The 25,440-nt window shown below is 44.1% G+C and overlaps 1 protein-coding gene across 1 annotated transcript; it reads left to right on the plus strand.

Moving 5' to 3' along the window:
- The first annotated feature begins 154 nt into the window (after nucleotides 1-154).
- STOML3 (stomatin like 3) lies at nucleotides 155-24,212 on the plus strand. Its single transcript, XM_072797286.1, has 7 exons — nucleotides 155-369; nucleotides 12,231-12,334; nucleotides 12,416-12,488; nucleotides 15,497-15,579; nucleotides 17,075-17,278; nucleotides 18,971-19,105; nucleotides 21,029-24,212. Exons 1-7 carry the CDS (start codon nucleotides 318-320, stop codon nucleotides 21,251-21,253), a joined length of 876 nt encoding a protein of 291 aa, XP_072653387.1. The 5' UTR covers nucleotides 155-317; the 3' UTR covers nucleotides 21,254-24,212.
- Nucleotides 24,213-25,440: the final 1,228 nt, after the last annotated feature.

Here is a 25,440-nt window from a genome sequence, read left to right on the forward strand (position 1 = left end):
GTGTGTTATAAAATATAAATGATGTAGAGAGTTACCTAGAGATATTTTATAGGAAGCAATGTCAGCAGAAGGTCATGTTCTTTTGAATTTACTCTGGGAACAAGGCAGTCTGAACTCATGAAAGAAATCGTTTTGTTTATGTTAACAGGCTTCCTTCACCAGGGCAACTGCTCCTTAGGGTGCTCACGAAAGGTGAGGGACTTCCCTCACTTGCTAGTTCCAGCTCTCTCCTCTACCCCTCTTCTAAGCACCTGGAGCCCAGGCCTGGCTCCAAACCCATGAACATTGGCCAAGTGTAAAAGGTTCTCAAGAATGAGATGGATCCTGGGGCATCTTCCCCTGAGAAGCAGGATAAAGAGAATTTAGTGGGTAAGTTCCTCATTTCTGCCCTAAGTTTGTTTTATGTACATGAAGGGAAGTGAGCATTGTGGCATTTGTGAGAGTTACAAAGTAGCCACAGGGCGGTGGGGACCTAATACATACTGGGATTGGCTTCAATTCAGTTAGAGCCCAGGATTTAGATTCATTGCTTTTTGTGGCTTTATTTGCTTCTTGACCAGCAGTCTATAGCTTGCTCTTTTCTTCAGTGTTAGATAGAATTTGTATTTATTTTTACATTCTTTTTTTTTTTTTTTTTGCATTACATAGCAAAGACATGTGGAATAGGCTGAAATGTATCCATTTTCAAATATCATCTGATGATGCTATGATTAAAAAGGAAAATTGATTTGAGCTGCATCATGTTTGATTCATGGAGAAAAGTTGAGGAAAATAAGTACTAACTTCAACCTTTAATGGCATGTCTGTATTATTGAAGCATTTTTGCTTGTATTGTATTTTTAAGTCCTATAATAATTCTGAGGTCGATTCTCATACAAACTCATATTATGAAGGAGAAAACTGACTCTTGGAGAGTTTAAAAACTTGCTGAAGTTCCAGAAAGTGATAATGATGTTGATGATGATGATGATGATGAAAGATATATGTATATGTGTATGGGTGGGGAAGGATGTTTTAACCCATACTCTCTTTACTTTATAGACATAGGTGGGTGGTTCAGCAGTTGAGTGTCTGTCTTTGCCTCAGGGTGTGATCCCGGGGTCCTGAGATTGAGTCCTACGTTAGCCTTCCTGTGGGGAGCCTGCTTCTCCCTCTTCCTATGTCTCTGCCTCTGTCTCTCTATCTCATGAATAAACAACAACAAGAAAAAAAAAAACCTTAAAAAAAAGTCATAGACATAGAGAACACACTTGGCTATCAGTATGTAAAAGAAAAAGTATACATTTGTAGATATTTACCTAAATTGATATGTGGGAAGCAGCAAATTATCCCTTAGAAGTCTAAGTGTGAGGTCTCTCAAAGTATCTCCCATTATCTTTTTAAACAAGAAGTTTCATGAGACATTTTAGCTTCCATTTAACAAGTGAAGATATCAGCTGGGTAAATGACCTGACTGGAGCCTTATCAGTGAGATAACCATCCATGGGGTTATTCGGTTTTGAGTTTTTAATATAATGAAAAAACCTGCACTACCACAGTACAATCAGAAATGGAACTTCTATGTTACAACTTCTGATTTCTCTTTCTTTTTTTTTTTTTTTAATTTTTATTTATTTATTTATTTATTTATTTATTTATTTTTTAATTTTTATTTATTTATGATAGTCACAGAGAGAGAAAGAGAGAGGCAGAGACACAGGCAGAGGGAGAAGCAGGCTCCATGCACCGGGAGCCCGACGTGGGATTCGATCCCGGGTCTCCAGGATCGCGCCCTGGGCCAAAGGCAGGCGCCAAACCGCTGCGCCACCCAGGGATCCCACAACTTCTGATTTCATGTGGTTTTGGCAATTTATGAGAGATAAGGATCAGTCATCCTCTACAGATCTGTGGGATGAGTTTGCCCTTGCCCTCCTCCATCTTGGATACATTAACAGGACAACATTATTTAGTGCTTCAAGCTGTGCAGAAATTTCCACTTACAAATGCTGAGAGAATTAGATGAATACCTGAGTCTTTGGACACCTAGGTGGCTCCGTGGGTTAAGCGTCTGCCTTCAGTTTGGGTCATGATCCTGGGGTCCTGTGAGCAAGTCCCACATCTCATCTCAGGTTCCTGGCTCAGTACGGAGCCTGCTTCTCCCTCTCTCTTTGCCCCTCCCCCGGCTTGTGCTCTGCTCTCTCTCTCACTCATTCTCTCTCCAACTAAATAAATAAAATCTTTGAATAACTGAGTCCTTGTTATCAACTCCAGCAGGAGCCTTCTACGATACTGTGCCACTAGCCTTTTGTATAAGCTTTCAGAAACCACTCGTGTGCCTCTCTTCTCAACCCCAAATTCAGCGACATCACAAGGTCAGATCGATAGAGTGCTATAAATTAGGGCTACCCCCCTCCCCACCCCACAGTTGTTAAACACATGAATTATTTACTCATGTAAGTGAGTAGGACACCACCACTCATTAGCCTTTGACTTCTCTTGCACTCCTTTTTTCCTCTCTTTTTTCTTTAAGAGTTAAAGTGAAGTTAATTGGAATCTTAATCATCCAAATCTAAGGATTTCCTCTCAATGTTAATATGCAAAAAAAAAAAAAAAAAATCTTCCCAGGGAGTTTTTAAAACACAGATTTTTGTTCTCATCCCTGGGAGGCCTGGTACTCTAGTTCTGGGATGAACTCAAGATTTTGCATCCAAGTAACTTGCAAGCTGATGCCATGGCCAGGCTGAGAACACACTTTAGGCAGCACAATGGGTTTTTTTGGTGATCCTGTGTTTTCCTTGAAAAATGTCCCTTGATGCAAGCTGTGTGCACATTTCAGAGAAACAGGCAGGAGGGAAGATGAATTTCAGGTGAGGAAAAGACAGGATTTACCAGGAGGGTTTCACTTAGATTTTATGTTTGACACTAAAATCCTTGATCCTCTGGAGAAAGAACCAGGAAGTTGCTGAGACTGTACTTTACCCCACAGGATTGGAAGTCAATAGAAAGAGGAAAGAACTTTTAACACTACATCCCCAGGCCCAAGGAAGCTGATTGTTCTCATTCCACACACCTTTTATGTTTCCCCTGGGAAGTCTGCAGTCTTCCCTGCTCTGGAAACACAAAGGACTTTTTTCTTTTTTTACTAGGCGTGATTAATTTTTTTCTGTTAAAATTCCTGCTTGGGATCCCTGGGTGGCGCAGCGGTTTAGAGCCAGCCTTTGGCCCAGGGCACGATCCTGGAGACCCGGGATCGAATCCCACGTCGGGCTCCCGGTGCATGGAGCCTGCTTCTCCCTCTGCCTGTGTCTCTGCCCCTCTCTCTCTCTGTGTGTGACTATCAGAAATAAATTAAAAAAAAAAAAATTCCTGCTTAATATTATAAAGGTACCAAAGTTAAGAAAACCTAGAACAGAATTGTCAGGGAGGAAAAATTTCCTGTTACCCTTCAAAGAGTCTTCTGGCTGGCCTCAGAATAAATTGACATGAAATTGATCAACAGGCGATAAATTTAGTTTTGCTCAAAGGGGAACTCCACATACATAAGAGACTCAAAGACAGAAAGGTAAAATGAGGTATATATGTCATCCTGAGCTGAGGAATGAGCTAGGGGCCTAAGGTTCAAAGGGCAAAAGGGCAATTCACAGATCAATAAGATCAGGTGTTTGGTACTTAGAAGTTTGCTCTGCCATACAGATGGGTCACTGAGATAAAATTCATCTTGGTAAGAACTCTTATTCTGAGAACAACCTCCGATTTAAGTTCTTCTAAGTAGATAAGGGAGGAGCAAAAATTTCACTTGAGCTTACTGGTTCTTGATCTCAGCTGCAAAGAGTCACTTGCCAATGTGACTACACTTTGAGGACACTTGTTCTGACCCTTTCAGGATAAATCAATCATACTTCTACCACTCAGAATTAACCATTGTTAATATTTTGGTCAATTTCTTCCAGTATTTTTTTTTCTATGCATGTATTTTGTGCTAATTGGGACTGTATTGTCCATAGAATTTTTCATCCTCCTTTTTTCTTTTAATATCATACCATGGTAATTTCTGGGTTTTCATATAGTAAAATATGTATTTGTGATGTGATATTGTGTAGACATGTCATGATTTGCTTAATTATCTCTCTATTGTACTTTCAGAGTGTTTTTATTTACCACTGTCACAAGTAATACTATCATGAGACTGGACGTAAATCTTAATTAAGGACAAGTGTTTGTTGTTGCCATTGGTAATGCTGCTATTTCATACAGAAAAGGGAGTTGAAGAAGGACAAGAATGATTCAGGCATAGGGGAAGAAAAATCTTTACCCTTTTAGATTCTTTGGCTGGTCTATTAATTAAATGGCCATGAGGAGAATTAACAAGAGAAAAATAAATTTAATTTTGTATGTACATGAACCTCGACAGACACGAGAGGCTCTAAGACAGTCAAGCAATTGAGGATCATATGCTATCCTGAGCTAAGAAGAAGGGGATAGTGGTCTGGGACTTCAAGAGGGAGGAAGATGAAAAGAGCAAATGTTTGGTAAACAAATGTTTGTTATACCAGGCAGAAACAGAGGGACGCACAGAAATTTAAACAAACAGTTCCTGCCAATCTTCCTCTAGCTTGCCATACTCTTTGTAGTTATCTCTGGTGATAGCTCTCTTCCTCGACCAGGCCCTGTATCTAAATTCTCTTTTTTTTTTTTAAATTTATTTATGATAGTCACACACAGAGAGAGAGAGAGAGGCAGAGACACAGGCAGAGGGAGAAGCAGGAGCCCGACGTGGGATTCGATCCCGGGTCTCCAGGATCGCGCCCTGGGCCAAAGGCAGGTGCCAAACCGCTGCGCCACCCAGGGATCCCCTGTATCTAAATTCTTAGAGGCAGTTAAGAGGGAAGTAAAAAGCTCTTCTCAAGTCTTTTGGGCCTTGTATATCTTCAGTTCAGAATAATTCTCATGCCAAAGTGGGACATTTTGGGGAGGCTGGTTCTGGACTCCTTCACAAGGAAAACATTCTCTCTTATTTTCTTCTCCTAATGGTACAGGGGTACAGCAAAGCAGTAGCATGAAGGAGAAAATGTGAGGACATATGGTTCTCAGTTTAATTGACTCTCTTGAGAGCAAACAGAATCTCTCCTGCTAGATCATTATTTCCAGACAAGAAACTTCCAACAGATAAATAACTGTGTGACATTGCTGAGGATCATTCTTGACAGTTCAGTGCATTTTACGTGCCACTCATGTCATTAATTCAATGAACGAGTTTAGAATCTACTGTGTAACAGGAGATGGAGACATAAAAATAAAATGCCTGCTCTCCAAGCACTGCAGACGTACAGGGAAGACATTTAAGTTAGCTGAAACTTCCAACGTACTACGGAAAGCCATGATAGAGAGTGTATTAGAAACTCAGAAGAGGAGCACCCAAAGGTAGGGATGAGAGAGAAGAATCTCCCTGGAAAAAAAAGTGACGTGTGAACTGAGCAGTGCGGCTAGGTGAGGGAGAGGAGAGGAGAATGTAGGATATGAGCACGGGACCGGGGGATACAAAGGCTCATGCAAAGGCACAAAGATGTGTGAGAACAGGGTGCCTTTTTACTGTAGGGGGTGTTTATGTGCTGTGAGCACATGTGGCTGAGGCAGCTAGACCCAGAAGTGAGAGACCAAAGCTCAGCCTCCTGAAAAACTGAATTACACACCTGCTAAGAGCCTGTGTGTTGAGCCTTGTCTCCTAAGGCACACTAGGGAGTTGCTGCTGCATTTGACTGATGGGATGAAGACTTATTGCAATTCCTCTTGAGGAAGCTGCAGGGCAAGGTGCATCTGCAGGGAGGTTGTGAAGTGGAACTTTAGTTGGGTGGGTGGGTTTAAATTCTTAAGCTGAAGGGGCCATAAGGTATTAATAAATAGCATTTCCTTTTTTGGACATTTTAACATTCTATTTCAAAATATATCTTCAATATTTATTTAAAAGATCAAATGGTAAAAAGGAACTCTGTATACATGTGTCATAAAGTTCGTGTAACTCTCAAGCACAGATCATCCTTCTGTAGTTGAGATGTAATTATGATATTTGAGAGAACTCATGATTATGAAATTCTGTAGTCATAGGAATAGCAATGGTAAGATCATCATCTAGTTTTGATTTAGTAGTTTTACACTAAAGATTTGGTTTGTCTCTCTCTTTTTCTATCTGTCTTTAAGGTTCTAGAAGTTACCTGAAAGCACTTACAGTGAGGGGCTACATTGCTTTAAGGAACTAGGCACATTGAAGGGTAGGGCTTTATTCCCCTTGAAAATGTAGTTCTTGCCCATACAGAGGAGTCATCATTTGGAAGGACCAGAATATCCACAATGGATATTTAGTATATCTGGTAAATAAATAAATAAATATAAATAAATAAATAAATAAATAAATAAATAAATAAATAAAAATACTATGTAAGTGGTCAAAATAAAAAATTGCACTGAAGTTGAAGACTTTAGTCAAGACTATTGCAATAGAGGAGGGAGGCCAGAACTCAATATGAACCAACGGTCCTGAAACAAAGGGGTAGAGTGTGTTTAAAGCCAGGAGTGATCTCCTCTTAGGACTGTCTTGACCAAAATACACCTCTAGGACAATCCTAAGCAACGCGTTGATTGGTTAGAGGGCCTCCTGATACGGCTCATATCCTTTACGTGTGATTCACTTAATCCTCACAACTAGTTATTATTAACAGAAGAGGAAACTAAGATGTAAGCAGGGTATGTGGCCAGTGGGATGTTCATCTAGCTTTCAAGTGAAGGCATCTCATGTAGAATGTACAGTGAACGACTCCGGGCCACCACCTCTTACCTTGCTGGGTGCTTTCTCCGTCTGCCCACAGGTTTGCTTTGCTGAAGGTTTTCCATTCTCTCTGAGAATGCAGAGCAAGCAGTGAGTTTTCCATCCTCAGTACTAGCTTGATCTTATATCCTCTCATCTTTATTTGAATTATTTATTGAAGTATGAGATACATACAAATACGTGCCCAAGTCTTATGTGTTTATCTTGAAAGACTGACAGATAGTGGCTGGACCACATATAAAATTAGAACTCTGCTGGGGAGTTTGGGCAGCCTGCCCTTCAAAATAATCCCTTTATCTACAGTAACCAACCCAGGAAGCCAGCCTGCTATAAGTCAGTCTTGCAAGAGGCCAGATTGCTTTCTGTAGTGACAATTCCAGAAGGCTACACAATAACATAACTATCGGTACCCAAAGGCCAGGACTTGATAAATAACTGACAGCTTCTCTATTTTCTGTCCTGCTTCCAACTTGATACCAACTGAATAAAGCCAAATAAGCACCCCTAACCAATCACACAGGATGGCCTGCGTCCAATTAGCTCCCCTACCGTCTCCCCAGTCAGGCACACCTGAAACCTTCCCCTTTCTCCACCATAAAGCTGTCCCACTGCTCTGCCTGCTTTTGCGTCTCTGCCAAAACATAAGTGACCGAGGCCGACTCTTCTGCCGTAGGACAAGCTCTGAATAAAGAGCCTTTGTTTTTCTCATTGGGTCGGTCAGTACATGTAAGTCTATGTAATCACCACCCTGATCAAGATAAGGAAGATATACAGCACCCACAAGGCTTCCTCATCCCGTCCCAGAGAGTACCCAACCACCAACAACCCCACAAACTATACAGACAGCTACTAGTCTGATTCCAAACACAATAGATTATTTTTTCTTGTTCTTGAATGAAATGGTACAAAATAAGGGAGATCACACAGTATGTATTCTTATACATGGAGTCAAAAAGTATGCACTCTTGAGTCTGGCTTATTTTGTTCAGTATTTTGTTTGAGATTCATCCACGTTTTGCCTATGGCAGTAGGTAGCCTTTTTTCTTCCGGGGTAGTACTCCTTTGGCTGAATGTACCGTAGCTTTATTTATTCATTTTACTATTGATGGATGTGGGGGGCTCTTCATTTCTTGAATTTTATGAATAAGGTTGCAATGACCATTCTTGAATGCATTTTCATTGTAATCACCACTCATTTCTCTCAGGTATTACTTAGAAGTGGAATACTGAGTCACAGAGCAAGTCTGTGCTTAGCTTTAGCAGGTACTTTGAACTAGTTTCTCAAGATGATTGCATCTTGAGCTCCCATATATGGAGGGCTCAGATAGCTCCACAACCTTGCTAAAATGTGATGCTGCGTTTCTTCAATGCCTGCCATTTTGGAAGCTGTGAGTTATGCTCTCACTGTAGTAATGCACGTTCTGCTTTGGTGCTTTGAAATGATGTCATGATACCTCAATAGCTATTTCTGCTTAGAGAAGAAATAGCTATTTCATTGTAACACAGATCTGTGGGCAAGGATTATAAGCGGTGTTGATCTAATATTTCAATACTGTTGACCAAGCCAAAACAAGAAATAAGCAGCACGTCACCTCGCCTGTTTTATTTACTGAGATTCATTTCCACCACTAGTGTCATAGAAGTAGGGCTAGTGATCTGGAATAACCTGCCCTACTTCCTGGCCCCAGGCACATTACCAGTCTTGCTTTAAGTGTTCACCCCTAGTCCTACAGGTTTTTAAGTTTTTTCCAGTGCTGGGAACGAAGTCCCAGAGGCACGCCCTTACACGTGAAGCTCGGTTTTGTTTGCCTCGCTGGCTGCGCCTTTCAAGGCAGACATGAACGTCTGTCGGCTTGTGAAGCTCATGGGTCCCCCCTCACTTAGAGATCAAGATGCTGGTGGCAGCACTAACTGGGACGTTTTCTGGCTGCGGAGTGAAGGGTTGCTCTTGGTCACCCCAGGGTCCTCTTCTCCGGGGTCGCCTCGCCGTGCGGGGCCCAGGTTCTGTGCATTGCAGCTCCGCCCTTCTCCTTCCAGGTTGGAGGGGGGCTGTTGGCTAAGCATTCTGCTGCTCTTGTCCAGCCACGGCCGGGGGGGGGGACCCCTCTCTCACTCTGCCAGTGCTCCATTTCCTAGAAGGCCACGCAGCAGGGCTCTGACCCTATTGTTACCCCTGCCGCTACTGTCGCTGTCCTGCTAGACGTGAACCCTCGTCGGGAGGTTCCCCCTCCCCCTCGTGCGCTCCTGGCACAGCGCCCGGGACGGCGGGGGGGGGGGGGGTCAGCCCGTCCGAGGATGGAGGCGGCCTCGGGGGCGCGGGGAGGCCGTTCTGCGCGGGGCCGAGCCTCGGCTGGTGGCCGTGTGCGGTGGCGACGGGCCTGCGGGAGCGGGACGGGGCTGGTGCCGATGCCCGCGGTGCGCGGGGCCCTGTCCCTCGGTCGCCCCGTCCGCCTCCTCCTCCGCCTCCGGGGGCCGGAGCGCAGCCGCGCGGGGGGCTCGGAGGAGGCTTCGGGGCGCGGACCCGCGTCCCTCCCCAGGCCGGGGCGGGGGGGGGGGGCAGGTGCTCGGGGCGGCCGGCGGCGCCCGAGGCTCCGTCCCTGGACCGGGAGGGGCAGCCCGGGAAGACCCAGCGCGCTCACGGGCGGGCGCCGGGCCGGGCCGGGCCGGGCTCCGGGGAGCGTCCGGGGCTACGCGGGCTACGCGGGCTACGCGGGCTGGCGTCGGGGCTGCGGCGCCCTTCCGGGGCCCCGAGCGGGAGGCGGACCGTGCAGCCCCCGCCCCCCGCCCCCCGCCCCCCGCCGCCCCCCGCGCCCGAGCCCCGCGGCTCCCCCAGGCCGAGGAGCGGGGCCAGCGGTGGGGAAGACGCCCCGGGCGGCCGGACGGCGAGGCCCCCGCACTCCCCACCGCGGAGGACGGCTACGGACACTCCGGCTAGGACGCAGCTGCGCCACCGGCAGGGGGCCTGGGCCTGGGGTGCCGCCGGAAGTGTCCCGAAGATAAGATTCGGGGGGTTATTTTTTATCTATGATAGTCACAGAGAGAGAGAGAGAGAGAGAGGCAGAGACCCAGGCAGAGGGACAAGCAGGCTCCGTGCACGGAGCCCGACGTGGGACTCGACCCGGGTCTCCAGGACCGGCCCTGGGCTGTAGGCGGCGCCAAACCGCTGCGCCACCCGGGGATCCCAGGTTGTTTTTTTTTTTTTTTTTAAAGTAGAAGTGTTCGGGAGCCCGGGTGGCCCGGTGGGCTCAGCGTCCGCCTTGGGCTCAGGTCTCGCTCCCCCGGCCCGGCCCGGGGCAGCCCCACACCCGGCTCCCTGCTGCGCAGGAAGGCAAGAAGCCTGCTTCCCCCTCCCCCTGCCCCCCCCCCCCCCCGCTGTGCTCTCTGGCACTCTTTCTCTCTCTCTCAAATAAATAAATAAAATATTAAAAAAAAAAAAACAAACAAAGCAGAAGTGTTATTGTGGTTCCATAACTCACCAAATCTACAAATCTAAGCCATGTTTTCTAATGATGAACATAGGAATGTAAATACTTAGGAATGGGTCTATCATGAAATATACCAAATTGATAACTATGGGACCTGTCTAGATAAAAGTGGACTAAGCAGGGGATGGTCAAAGGGATTTCAGCTTTATCTGTATTGCTTTGGACTATTACATTTTTTAACAATGAGAATGTTTATATACAGCCTAGGTCATTACTAGTAAGCACTAATAAACACGAATGCAACAAAGATTCTATTAGAATGCACAAAGTGTCTTTATCCTGGATAAGGATAGTCCCATCCACCTCACTATGGTCCAAGGCTTTGGAAGGTGATCTTTTAAAAATACAAATTTTGGGTATGCAGGCAACTCCTTATTCCTATTGAGTGTATCTTTATGTGTATTTAGAGCCTATTAAAGGACATTTGCACAACAAGTTTTTAATACTTAATATATATCTAAAACTTAGATCCTTTTCATCTATCAGAATGTAATAATTGAGAAAGTACCTGATGAGTTCTGGTGCCAGGCATGGGGAAGTAGGCCCAGTGTCACACTATGCAATTGATGAGAGTGTGGACTGGTACAAAATCATTGAAGGGCACTTACCATCTAACAAAATTGTAAAAACTAATCTCTTGGACCAAACACTTTCACTGCCAGCCATTTATCCTACATGATTGTATAAAAACACATATTAGGGGATCCCTGGGTGGCTCAGCAGTTTGGCGCCTGCCTTTGGCCCAGGGCGCAATCCTGGAGTCCTGGGATCAAGTCTCGCATCAGGCTCCCTATGAGGAGCCTGCTTCTCCCACTGCCTATGTCTCTGCCTCTCTCTCTGTGTCTCTCATGAATAAAAAAATAAAATCTTAAAAAATAATAAGAGGAGAATATGAAGGAATGAGGATTAAAAAGAAGTTGGGATAGTGAATAGAAGGATCAAATAAGAATAAAAAGGTCAGCCTGATTTGTGTGTTCTATAAACTAGAGTTGTAAGACTTGAAGTGATTAAAGCTATAAAGTTTCGGTTATTGGAATATGATTTGAACTTAGCATTGCAGAGCACTATTCTTGAAGCCAAAATGCCCCTGTTATCATAATGTGTGATTAGCAAAAAGACATCTGATGTAATGAGCCAATGTAACAAAATTCCTCTAGAAGTCAGAAATGTCAAATATCAGTGTCTGACACATCCCTGTGATATCTGTAAAATGGGAATAAAGGTAGTAATAGGCATGTACTAATGTAGATGTTAATGTATGGACCAAGTGCCATGGAAGAATAACTTCATTTAGTCCTCATCAAATCCTTCAAGGTAGTTGACCTCTATCCCCAACCTACAGATGAGAAAGTGGGGGCTCAGTAACATTGAGTGGCTTATCTAAGGCACGGCACTTGTAGATAAGAGAGCTCTCGTGGAAACTCATACCTACGGGCTCTTCAGAATGTTTTTCCTGTCATCCTGCCTCCCTTTGGGGATAATTGTACCTACCTCTGTGCTTCAGAGATTGTCTTGAATTTCAACATGGAGAATTCTGGGCACCCAGGAATATGTCTTTTAAAATGGTACCCTAGTGATTCTGATGGAGGAAGTCTATGAATTATATACTGGGTAACAGTGTTTTATGTGTTTTGAGGATAATAAACCATGTCAGTCCTACTAAATATAATGGTAATTGTTATTATTGATTGCTATGAGATTTTCTTGGAAAGGACAGGTCAATTTCAACCTAAAACTCTGAATGAATAGTGTGTGTGTGTGTGTGTGTGTGTGTGTTTATTGCATTTACAGGTGTGCATGAACTTCAAGCTCCTTGTCAGCGCTCCCAGGCATGGCCAGCCCTCTTGTGTAGTAGCCTACTCATGCGGCTGAATGACTTTTCTAAGAACCATGTAAGTAGAGGATGGTCAAAGGGATCACAGGCTTGCTTTCTCTTCATTTCTTAGGCATCAGCAGTAAACGGCTTGGCGTGTGTGGCTGGATCCTGTTTTCCCTTTCTTTGTTGCTGATGATCATTACTTTCCCCTTCTCCATATGGATGTGCTTAAAGGTAACACCCTGGGAAATAAACTGGGCTCTTTCTATGAGCTGATGAACCATTAGGACTAAATTCTCTGCCTTAATCTCTTAGATCATTAAGGAGTATGAACGTGCTGTTGTATTCCGACTGGGACGCATCCAGGCTGACAAAGCCAGAGGGCCAGGTAGGACACCCCTGACAAGGATCATGGGCACCTAATACCTATAACTGTTACCACCAAAATTTTCCCCAGCAGCCTCTCTTGATAAGCAAAGAAAAAATCACAGGAAGCTGGAGCCCCTTGCCTGTTTGTAAAATGGGAAGATGTTGTTCTGCTATGCGAGTTAACAGGAGTGACCACTAGACCACTAGTTTGAGAGGTCGGAAATCTGACCTTGTTTCCTAACATTCCCTCTGAGAGATTCAGTGAACAAGAGCAAAGACTTGCTCTGTTACATTGGCCGGACTTCACTTGTTATCAAGACCCCTAAAAGAAAGATAGAAGAATGAAGGGAGGGAGTAAATGGTCCAGTAGATGATTAAGTTACTCAAGGAGACTATTCCAGGAGCCGGTTTTTGATTCTCACTCTTTGAAAAGAGCTAATGGAAAAAGTAAAAAGGAATTTCTTCTCCTGGCAAGCAGAGTAATAGAAAGCTGGAAGCCATTGTACAATTCCTTTGATCAAATGTTGTGTTTCTTTCCATCCTTTCTCTACCTTAGAATGAAAACTGTTCCAAATTCTTCATGTTATAAGAAGATGGGATTTGGTGGAAGTGGGGGGGAGGGGTGGACATGGGAAAGTGTTAGGTACTAAAACTCTAGAAGTTAGGTATTGATTTAATTCTCATAACTTCTCTTGGTATGTATGTAGTTGAACTATATCAAATTGCTAATATTTGTTTTTGATTCTCAAGCATGACAATTTCACATGATAAATTCTAATGTTTTGAAAGGAGAGGTCATAAAGTACATTTTAAAAAGTACTGTTATTTGCAGTACTTCTCTAGTAACATTTGTTTTCTGCCTCCTATTATGACTATAAGCTCTTGGGGGTGGGGGGCAAGAACTTTCTATTCACTGCTATACTGTATGTGCTCTGTACTTGGCCATGCACTATGGTAGGCACTCAGATATCTGTTGCATAAAAAAAAGAGAAATTTCAAAAGCAGAAGCTTGTTAAGAGGCTTGGTCATTTCAAGTAGTATAATCCTACTTGTCTGATTTCATGAACAATGTATGGGAGAGAGGGCAAGAATGACTTTTTATGGTTGTTCTTACGAGTTTGTCCAAATATAATTCATTCAACTGAGGTATAACAGACCAAGGTTTACCCCATCCAGGTCGTTGCATCTGGTGGGGCCGAGCTTATAAGTAAAGTAAAACTTCATTTGAAAGAAGTAGACTAGCTATAACTTGGAAGTCTCTAGAGAAAAGTGTATCTCTTTTAAATGAATTTTCCCAGAAGATTTCACCACTAAATGTCCCAGGATAATTACTCTCGTCATACGCGTCTCTGGGGCAAATGAGTCCCCTCAGAAAGCCATAAAAGCTAGAGGGAAACAAGCCAAATTGCCAATTGTTTTCCATTAAACCTCTCCACTTTTGTAAATTGTAAATTATTCCTTAATAATGGAAAGTATTAATAATAAGTGTTACCACTTCTTGAGCACTTAATATATACCCAGCACTGTGTTTAGTACTTTATTTCATTATCGTGTTGAATCATGCTTAATCCTCGCTACCATCTTCTAGAGATTCAGTAACTGAAGCTCAGGAAAGTTGTATGTGTTCCCAGGTCACAAGCTAGTAAGTGCGAGGGCTAAGACTTAACTGTAGTTTTAGGAGTCATGACCCCAACCAGTGACCTGGCACCAAAAACGGAGGTAAATTAGGCCACAAGCCTCACTGCAAGTCTCAGGAGAGTTCAGAGACCAATGGAAAGAAAGCTCCTTAGCAGTGTTTTCTGTTGATGCTACCAGCCATTTGCATGGTACACAACCTACAAACTTGTTTCTCCCTTGAAAACAAAAACAACAGCACGAAATCTTTCTGGTGAACAAAAATGGATTGGTGTCTCCATCTTGCTGACATGCCTTGTGGTTCTAATCTTTGTAACTCTTGCTGTAGAGAACATTCACCAGGCTCATGTGAAGGATTCATGGGATCCTCAGTTGAATTTCTGTATCCCCACCCTTCCCCTACCCAGCCCCAAATCCAAATACTTCACAACTCAAAGAGAAGTGAAAGTGTTTATAATTGGGGGATGCCATTATCTTTGAACTAGAACATAGCTCTGGAGAAATAGCAAATTCTGAAAAACATTGGTTTTAGGGACTTGGAAATATATTTTTTTAAGATTTTATTTATTTATTCATGAGAGACACTGAGAGAGAGAGACAGAGACATAGGCAGAGAGAAAACAAGCTCTCCTCAGGAAGCCCGATGCGGGACTGGATTCCCAAACTCCAGGATCACGCCCTGAGCTGAAGGCAGAGGCTCAACCGCTGAGCCACCCAGGGGTCCCAGGACTTTGAAATTTTAAGGAGATTTTAATTCTATTTCTTCAGTATTATTGAAGATGAATGAGAAAGCTGACAGTCAATGATATTTAAGATAAAATATCTATTACTTAAATCTTTTTTTGTACAGATATTTTTAATAAGGACACCAATTTCCAAAATATCTTTTTAAATTAATGTCAAGGGATGGCTGGGTGGCTCAGCAGTTGAGCATCTGCCTTTGGCTCAGGGCGTGATCCTGGGGTCCTGGGATCGAGTCCCACATCAGGCTCCCTGCATGGAGCCTGCTTCTCTCTCTGCCTGTGTCTCTGCCTCTCTCTCTGTGTCTCTCATGAATAAGTAAATAAAAAATATTTTAAAAAATTAATTAATTAATGTCAAGTTCAACTCGGGTAGAAGAAGGTTGAGTGTTTTAAAAGTAAAATCTAAAAATTAAATGTCAAGGATCTTTAGCTTTTTACCACAAGATTTTAATTTCTAGGGAATCACTTTTTTTTAGTCACTGACTGGAAGGAGGAGCTAATTTTCCCTAAAGTTAGAGGAGTACATATTGAAGATTGTCTGAGAAGCGTTTATAGTCTCATGAAAATAATGTGTCATATAGTTAGGAGATAATTTGTTGTAGTTAGTTTTGATAGGATAAACTTTTAAGCTATCTTTTGTTTTTTATAGGTTTGATCCTGGTCTTGCCCTGCATAGATGTGTTTGTCAAAGTTGATCTCCGAACTGTTACTTGCAACATTCCTCCACAAGAGGTAATGCTGGGTAGAAATAAAACCTGTATCAGGCACCTGGGCCACTCAGTGGCTGAGCATCTGCCTTTAGCTCAGGATGTGATCCCAGGGTCCTGGGATCCAGTCCCACGTGGGGCTCCCCGCAGGGAGCCTCCTTCTCCCTCTGCCTGTGTCTCTGCCTCTCTCTGTGTATCTCTCATGAATAAATAAATAAAATCTAAAACAAATTTAAAACCAAACCAAACTAAACCTGTATCTTCCCCATTACATGGACAGTTGAAGTTTTACAACATGTTTTCAAACTGTAAGGGACCTGCTTGAGGAACCAAAGGTGGGCTTTGCTTTTCCAATTGAGAATAAAGCTGATGGCAAGGGCTGGACTGTTATAAGATTTGCAATGACTTGGAGGGGCAAATCCCAGGAAAGAGAGAGAAAAGATGCAGTTGGCAGAGAAACTGGGATGGAGAGCAGTAGATGAGAGGCTTGGAAGAGTCAGATAAGTCATATAAAGGAACTGGATTTAATTTGGTGGAGGGCAGGATCTGGTTAGGATATTATCCTCACTCTCACCTATCCAGAAGGTTTTTTAGTAAAATCTTTAGCATTCACTTTTTTTGTGAGTGATTGGATGCAGCACAGCTGGTGGGTGTGGGGAAAGAGCACAGAGCCCATCTGCATTTGGATTTCAAATAATTCTTTCCAGTTCATAAAGTGCTGTAAATAAATATCCAAGGCCAGTAGCAAGGCAATAGGGAAGAGAAACAGAATTACTAAGAACCAAAACGATCCAGGAAAACGAAAGAAAATGTGAGTAGGGCCTATAGTGCAGGAGGGCAGAAATGATAGAGGATTATGAGTCAATGTTCATTTTCTTTTCTCTGGTCCAGGAAACCCAGTCAAGACTCAGCAGTTTTAGTGACCGATCATGGTTCTTTTCTGGCTCCATAGTCCATAATTCTATATGGGAGTAGAGAGTTCTAGGTTCTGCTACTTTGGGTCTGCCAGAGGACTCTCAATGGCTGCAAAGCACCTTGTCACATTATTCAGAATATTAACACAGAGCCTCTATAAAAGCAAATAGAGGGGCTCCTGGGTGGCTCAGTCGGTTAAGCATCTGCCTTCAGCTCAGGTCATAATCTCGGGGTCCTGAGATCGAGCCCCACATCAAGTCCTACATTGGGGTCCCTACTCGGTAGGGAGTCTGCTTCTCCCTCTCCTCTCCTCTCTCTCTCTCTCTCTCCCTCTCCGTCCCTCCCTGTCATATAAATAAATAAAATTCAAAATAAAAAATGTTTAAAAAGCAAATAGATTTGTGCTTATTCTCACCATGTGCTTATTCTCACCATGGCAAATCATCACCAACAAAGATGATATCATACTCTAGCCAGGGCAGATTTTTGGTAATGTTGGCATCATGCTCTCCTCCTGCAGAGAGGGCTCTTAGGCTGCCTGACACTTTGTCATTTGCTGTGAAAGTCATAATAAACATGTGATTTTCCCTATCCTTGCCCTCTAGATCCTCACCAGAGACTCTGTGACTACTCAGGTGGATGGAGTCGTCTATTACAGAATCTACAGTGCTGTCTCAGCAGTGGCTAATGTCAACGATGTCCACCAAGCCACATTTCTGCTGGCTCAGACTACTCTGAGAAACGTCTTAGGGACACAGACCTTGTCCCAAATTTTAGCTGGCCGAGAAGAGATTGCTCATAGCATCCAGGTAAAGATGCTGAGAATGAATAGCCTGTATCTTTGGTTCATTTATTTTAATTATCAGACTATCAAATATCAGTAATTCAAAGAACCCCTCTCATGTGCATGCATGTGCATTCACACATGCAACACACACACACACACACACACACACAGCTGCTGTAAACGCTGACCTTCAGTTTGTGGTTTTATTCCTTTACAATCACAAGGTGTAGATTTAAATATCTGAGCAGGAGGAGGAGAGCTGTAGGAATTGTACACCTTATCCATTTTCTTTGGAAACTTGGAAAATACAAGTTAGCATTGTACACATTAGGCTTTCCTGAAGAGGTTAGCATCCTTTTTAGTTGAAGTTGCTCCAGAAGGGCCACCACTTCTCAAACACCCCATGTCTTTCTGCACTTTAGTGGAATATTAGAGCAGGATTCAATTGAGACAGCAGAGGCCTGTGATCCCTGGAAAATCTGACATGGCAATACCTATATCAGTAATTATGTTAATAGTAATCATTATTCTAATATTGATGAGAATGTTGCAGGAATCCATCTCACCCCTTGCACGCCCTAGTTTATAGACAATTACATTTCTGTGTGGTCCGAAATCAATTGTACTTTGATTCTGAACCTCCCTTCTGTAAGTTGGGAGGGAAATTCAGCTTTGGTCCTTGGCATCTCTTTCAGGACCTATGGTGGCACACAGACCCCAAAGTTTTATGAAATATTGTCAGTTCTGTATAACTCTGCAAATCAATTGTAAGAGCCCCATGAGTTTGACAACTCAGATGTTTCCCCAGCTACAGTCCAGTCACTGGGTTCTTGGGAGGTCTCACCATGTCCCACAATTCTGCAGAAATCATGGAAAGGCAAGAGATGGCTTGCCACTTGGTAGCAGAGATCTCTGCCGCTGCCCTCTGAACTACCCATCTGGTCTCACTATTTCTCAAGGCGTGCATTTTCATCCCTCCCTCTGCAGGATAACCAACGTGACATCATCGGTGGTCTTAAGTTTTTACAAAGGACAAGTATGTTTGATTTTAGGCTGCTTGTGCTATATATATATATATATATATATATATATATATATATATATATCTGGCTACCTGGGGAGTAAAACTAGCCCACAGCAGAGGTTAAACAGAGCAAGGCACATAATATCTCAAAAAATACCCAATAACATTTACTGAGCAATTGTGAGTCATTGGTAGATCTCTCACATGTATTATCTCCAAATTCCATAAAAATCCTGAAAGGAAACCTTTTATAGATGAGAACACTAAGCATCAGAGAGGTTAAGTGGCCCAGTGACTCACAGCTACAAATGGCAGGGCCAGGACAATATCCAGGAGTGTCTGAGAAGCCCATGTGTTGCTGCCTACTTGATGTCATTGACAAGAAAACGTGGGGTATTTGCTCAACTCTAGATGGATGGCACATACTTCATTAGGAATAGTTGAGGTGGGGGGTCCTGGTACGTCCTGAAAGATCTGTCAGTTTAAGCTTCTGAATCCTTCTTGGGAGTCACTTCAATTCCTGGGAGTGATCAATAAGAACTCCTTTTCCTTTCCCAAATTGTCTCACTCCAAATGCTGCAAATACTAAAGGAGACAAAGCAGAGGAATTTATCTTGCGAATATAAAGCATGTCAGAAATTTACATCATCTGTGTTCTGATCGATGTCCTTTCTTTTGCTTTGGAAACAGACCTTACTCGATGATGCCACGGAGCTGTGGGGCATCCGGGTGGCCCGAGTGGAAATTAAAGATGTTCGGATTCCCGTGCAGTTACAGAGGTCCATGGCGGCTGAGGCTGAGGCCACCCGGGAAGCCAGGGCCAGGGTAAGGGCCACTCCGTCCACACTGGAAGGCAAAATGCCCAGCTTTGGAGCAGATAAAGATGGACGTTGAATGACAGATCAGGCCTTCTCAATTATTTTGATAAGAATAGGGGTTCTTTTTCATACTTTTTACTGAGAATTTCCTCCTGAATTAAAAGGTAATAGGCAGCTTAATACATCTTGAGGATTTTTTTAAAAAGATTATATTTTTATAAAAAGATTATATTTATTTATTTTAAAGAGGGAGAAAGAGTAAGTGTGAGCTGGAGTGGGAGGCAGAGGGGCTTTGGGAGAGGAACAAGCAGACTCTGTGCTGAGTGCAGAGCCTGATGTGGGGATCAATCTCATGACCCAAGATCATGACCTGAGCTGAAATCGAGTCGAATGCTTAAACTGACTGAGCCACCCAGGCGCCCCTATCTTGAGGAGATTTGGCAACAGGTCTTGGGTCAAGGGGTGCTCAGTAAATGCTTAGTGACTTAGCAAGGTGGGTCCCAGGTCTGGCTGCATTTCAGTCCCCTAGACAGAACTGACGACAGCAAACAGTAATTCTCAGGCCTCACCTCAGACTCAGTAAGGCAGTCTCTTGTGGCTTAAGAATCTACATTTTTATAAAGCTAGTAATTATGACTTTTTTATTATTATTGAGGTACAGGTGACATACAATGCTAGATTGAGTTCAGGTGTACAACATACTGATCTGACAATCCTATATATTTACTCAGTGCTCACCCCAATGGGTGTAGTCACCATCTGCTATAGCCAACCTGGTGCCTGTCTTTTGAACATTGCTGTTAAGTGTGGTAAGTTGTGCTGAACTGAAAGGGAGTGGTGATGGTGATGATGAAACACAATCCAGGTTAGAATTACAAGACGTGAGCATACCCTGGCCTCGAATGTTCTTGTGTCTGTTGGACCTGCAGCCTTCATGTCGGATGGATTTTCTGGAGTATCAGAAACCAGATAAGATGAGAGGCCTTTTGTATACTTCCTCAAGAACTAATGAGTTTTTCTCTACCCTCATCCCTCCCCCATCTCTGGTTTATCTGGGAAGCTCCAGGAGCGTCTCACCAGTGGACTTGGTGGGTGGTTTGGCACAGAGGTAGTGAGTACCCACTCCTGAGGCAACCGAATCAGCCTTGGGCAGGAGAGAACTAGAAGGGAAGCCAGCACTTAAGAGAGCCTTCCAGTGGGTGTTGTCAGACTGGCACTTACTGCTCCTGGTTAATCAAGAGCAGAGAGACTTGAAACAGTGCTTACATTGTAAGAGTGAGGCTCAACTGGCAGCAGAATGCAAGAAAAACATCTCCTAGGGCGAGTAAAAACAAGAGAGAGAAGCCAGGTGGAGGCCTTGGATTTCAGACTTCCCTGAAGGCTAATGCAGGGTTGGGGGCTCCAGAGAGATCTCCGAACAGAATTAGGGTGACCTCCCAGTCTACCGGGCTGGGTTAAAGGCGGTGCTCGTATTTGGTTTGCAAAGGAAATCTAGGGACTCATAATTTGTCAAATATCTCCCTGCTTCCTGCAACCTCCTCAGATTCTCCTACACCATTAGAATGCGAAACTGTCCCCCTTGCCAAAGAAGTAACTGGATGAAACCCGCGTGGCAAAGTGGGGTCTGGCAGAGAGGCATCAGGATGCCGCTGCCAGAAAGGGAAAGCCCTTGTTATAGTCGCCAACTTTTATGTCTGAGCTCTTTTTAAAAATTTTTATATTTTTAAAGATTTTATTTATTTATTCATGAGAGACACAGAGAGAGAGGCAGAGACAGAAGCAGAGAGAGAAGCAGGCTCCCTGCAGGGAGCCTGATGTGAGACTCGATCCTGGGTCTTCAGGATCACACCCTGAGCCCAAGGCAGATGCTCAGCCACTGAGCCACCCAGGGGCCCCTATGTCTGAGCTCTTTTATTTCTGCCCCTTTTAGGTCCTTGCAGCGGAAGGAGAAATGAACGCCTCCAAATCTCTGAAGGCAGCCTCCGTGGTGCTGGCCGAGTCCCCCATAGCCCTGCAGTTGCGTTACCTGCAGACTTTGACCACCGTGGCCACCGAGAAGAATTCCACCATCGTGTTCCCTCTGCCCATGAATATCCTGGAGGGCATTGGTGGCATCAGCTATGATAACCATGAGAAGGTTCCCAAAAGAGCCTGAGGTCCTCCCGCTGTCGCCAGCCATTGCTTTGGGAGTCCCTTCTAATTCTCAGGAGAAGCCAGCAGCTAGAAGTGCTGAGAATCGCAACATCACAGAAGCAGAGGGACTCGCCGCTGGAATAGCATTAGCAGGGAAAAGCCATAGAGGCTATTAAAAAAAAAATGAGGGCTGTGTACTACCTTTATTATTCAAGAGCATTAAACGACTTTGCATTATCCTTATTAGTCATTAGATAGCAGGCATTCCTGATTAGAGCAGGCGCTTTCTTGCAGTAGGGGGAAAAAATCTTTGGGTGACCGTGACTAAGATTTCAGCATTATTTTTGATTGGTTTTAAGAAGCCCTCTAGATAATTTATAAAGTAACAGAGGCCTCCTATTTCTATTAGATACTTGCTTTTTATAATGCCCAAGTGACTACTTGCTAAATCTCCAATAATTACAACACCCCCCCACCATGTTTGAAAGTCTGATTGATTTTGGAGTGAAAGACCCAAGCGGCATTGAGGTTTCCAGCTGCAAACTTACAGCTAGCCCAGGGCAGACTGCACCCAGCTCTCTTGCTGCCTGGCACCCTGCCTGGAGCGGTGGCCTGTGCTCAGCCTCTGGGCACCTTTGTCAGCTGGAGGGAGAGGGCACAGTACTTACAAGTGAGAATGTTTATAATGGGTGCTGTCGGTTGGGATCACTGGAGAACATCATCCCGTGGACTTCATGTTTTCACCCATTACCAGTCCTAAGAGCCACCAGTTGTCAAGAATTGTTTGCAAACTCTATTCTCTCCCTCGCAAAACCCTCCAAACTGTTGAAAATAAAGAAGCCATAGAATAGAATACAGATGTGATGCATTTTAAAAATTGCTTTATCAGAGGTTTTTTTTTTTTTTTTCCTACCATGGTACAATTTTCTTTTGAGTTCCATTTTGAGAGACAGGCTAGGATTTTTTGTTACCATTTATTGCATGTCTGCTATGTGTTAACACTGGGCTCAGCCCTTTATGGATGCCAAGGGGTATCTTTATTTTGCAGATGAGAAAGTGATATCAAGAGGTTGAATAACCTGCCCAAGATCCTGCAGCTAGTTTTGGGTTAGGATTTAAAACTAGGTCTGACTCCAAAGTCCTTGCTCTTAAACATCATCCAGGTTTCCTTGGGGGAGGTGGGAGGAGGGCAGGGATGGGGCTCTTCCCATTCCCTCTTGTATTGCAGGTTCTGGAAGCGTAGGTGTCCACTACGGTTTTGCACTGTCTTCAGGAGCGTGAAGACATGCACGCACATGTGCACACACACACCCCACCTATCTCACGCTCCTTTTCACAGTGCCTACATACTCTCTAGATAACCCCAGCCTTACATTCTCCCCCCCAACGCCCTCATCTCTGCTCCCCTCCCCTCCCCTATGTGTTCCCCTCACACACATCCTGTCAACGTACAGATACTTGCTACATGTAAATGTAAAATAGGGATCGCATTCTACCTTTGGTTTTGTAACTGCTTTTTTCATGGAACCGTATCATACTTGATATAAATTCTAGACAACTCATGGTTAATACATTTTTAGTAGATTCTACTGACTCTATAACTCTAGCACTCAACTTTAACTCACTGAGGTTCATTTTTTTTTTCCTTAGAAGCTAAACACTTGCATTTTAACAAGAACTGGTGATAGAGACCTATCATAGCTCATCCCCAGCAGCCAGAATCCGAGTCGATGAAGCGCATAGACACATAGCCAGTGACTGTACATCTAATGAATGGTGGTGCAGGGACTGACCACAGGCTTGGACACCTGTGGCATTGGGGTCACCTGAGGGGGGCGGCCCTACCTGTACAAGGACAATTTTTGAGTGCCCTTCCTACTCTGCTTCCAGAAACCCATACTTCTTTTGTTTTCCACGATTGCGCTAAAAATGCAAAACTTCATGTCAATGTATAGCAAACTCTAAACTGGTGGTTCTCCCTGAAGGTCAGAGTTCTCTCACTCATTAGATACTCTTTTTTGAAATGCACAGCCCACTGGCATCCTCCTAGCGCCAGAATAGGGCGTGAGAGAGAGCTGTATCAGAATCTCTGGGCAGATGTGGTTTGGAAACTCTCTGGGGGATTCAAATTACTCCACTCCTCCGCATTAAGCCTCATTAATTCTTTGGCATTGTGATAGGTCATTTATTATATTGCTTACTAAGGGGCTGACTGAAGAAGTCTCCTTTGAAAGAAAGTATTTTGGGGGGCAAATGGCAGAAAAGAATCAGGGAAGGTCAGGGCTCTCTTGGAAGGGAGGAGAGCTGGAAGGGAGGGCAGGACCAGGGCCGACTAGGGGGAGGGGTAGTTAGAGGGGGATGACTGGGGGAGTGGGGGTGGAGGAAATAGCAGACAACCTCTCAAAGAGAGGGAAGCATCCAATCTTTTCAGGTGCAGACCTGGATCATAGTAATCCCCAAGAAGATCTTTTTCTTTTAAGATTTTATTTATTTATTCATCAGAGACACTGAGAGAGGCAGAGACACAGGCAGAGGGAGAAGCAGGCTCCCTGCGGGGAACCTGATGCAGGACTCAATCCCAGGACCCGGGAATCACACCCTGAGCCAAAGGCAGACACTCAACTGCTGAGCCACCCAGGCGTCCCCAACTATCTTCTTTATCTGTCTCACACTCTGGGCCACTATCTATCTGCCCAGTCCCCCAAGGACCAGGTACCAGACAACTAGGGACAGCCCTATGCCCCAGACCCCACTGAAATTACTCGAATTGGTTAATCCCCAATCTGTTTATCCTGCTGTGGCTGTTTCTGCCCATGGAAACTAGTGCTTTTGCCCACATTTTCTCTTGTTCCCTCTACCTCAGGACTGACGCTGTGTGCTTCCCTGTGTGTGGCCCCTTGGTGTAATGTGCCAGCTCCCTTTGGGATCTGTGGGTATAACAAACGTTCTTTTCAATGGCGATTGTTTCTTGATCTGTTGGCTTTGTCATATCTGAATAATAATAAAACTTAACTTTAAAAACACCGAATCATGAGCCTGGGGTTCTCATCCCCATAGAGAAAGTACTTTCTCTAATTTATCTACACAGAACAGACACCTGTTGTTGTTTTCTTAAAGATTTATTTGTTTGTTTAAGAAAGATGGAGAGAGAGAGAGGGAGGGAGAAAGAGAATGAGGGGAGGGATAGAGGTAGAGGGAGAGAGAGAGAATCTCCAGCAGATTCCATGCTGAGGGAGAAGCCTAATGCGGATCTTGGTCTCATGATCCTGAGATCACGGCCTGAGTCGAAAACAAGAGTCAGATCCCCAACCGACTGAGCCACCCAGGCACCGCAGAGCGGACACCTGTTTTACCATGCATAAAGTGACTCTGAACATAATATACTCTACGTGGGTCATACCCACAGAAAATCGTATGTCTGTAAACTACAAACAAAACTTCTTTGATTCAGGCCCCTGCTTTGGAGGCCTTCTCTGAAGACACTTGGGAATCGCCAATGCCTCTTAACTTAGTGGTGTCTTTAGAATTCAAGCCAAGTGGTGGTGTTCGTGTGCAGGGGGCAGTGGGGCTTCTGTCCTCATCGGAAGGGGCAGAATGTGTCAGGCCACAGCCACTGTATTTTATTTATTTATGAGAGACACAGAGAGAGGCAGAGACACAGGCATGTGTTGTAATGCAGCGTATGTGTTTCAGGTTCATTATCTTCTGAATGGTTTCACCTCTGAGGAAATCCCGGGGAATATTTTTACCTCTTTTTGCATACACCCTTCTCCAGATGTTCTCCCCCTGGTGGGTACCCTGCCTCAACTTCCTTTGAAGATAATCTGTGCCCAATAACCTTCTCTACCACCTTTAACCACTTTGCAATCAGTCACACTTAAATTTCGAGGATGAGATCTTAGCATCTTGAAATGCCTTTCAGTCTGCTGGGAGTAGGATTTTCAAAACTTGCTACCAATCTTCCTCTGTGGCAGCTTACTGGCATAGCTGTTGGGTAGGGGGGAATCAGTATTGTGTGGGCTCAGATTAGCCTAACTCTGTCTGCTCCTCCTAGTCAGGTCTACCTTCACTCATTCTGGCTTGGAGAATTTTTCCTTAAAGTGGGTGCCTCTGGGGTGATTGTGAATTTATGGCATGGAGATTTTATCTCCCAGTCAATATCCAGGTGTGGCTGGATCATGAATCTACCCTTCCTTGGTCCCCTGCCCT

The sequence above is a fragment of the Canis lupus genome, chromosome 24 (genome assembly GCF_048164855.1).
Source record: "Canis lupus baileyi chromosome 24, mCanLup2.hap1, whole genome shotgun sequence".
Classification (NCBI taxonomy): Eukaryota; Metazoa; Chordata; class Mammalia; order Carnivora; family Canidae; genus Canis; species Canis lupus.

Coding starts and splice junctions, on each gene's coding strand:
- STOML3 (XM_072797286.1), top strand. CDS start 318: ATGGATCCTGGGGCATCTTCCCCTGAGAAGCAGGATAAAGAGAATTTA. Junction 370..12,230: donor GGATAAAGAGAATTTAGTGG/GTAAGTTCCTCA, acceptor TTCATTTCTTAG/GCATCAGCAGTAAACGGCTT. Junction 12,335..12,415: donor CCATATGGATGTGCTTAAAG/GTAACACCCTGG, acceptor TTAATCTCTTAG/ATCATTAAGGAGTATGAACG.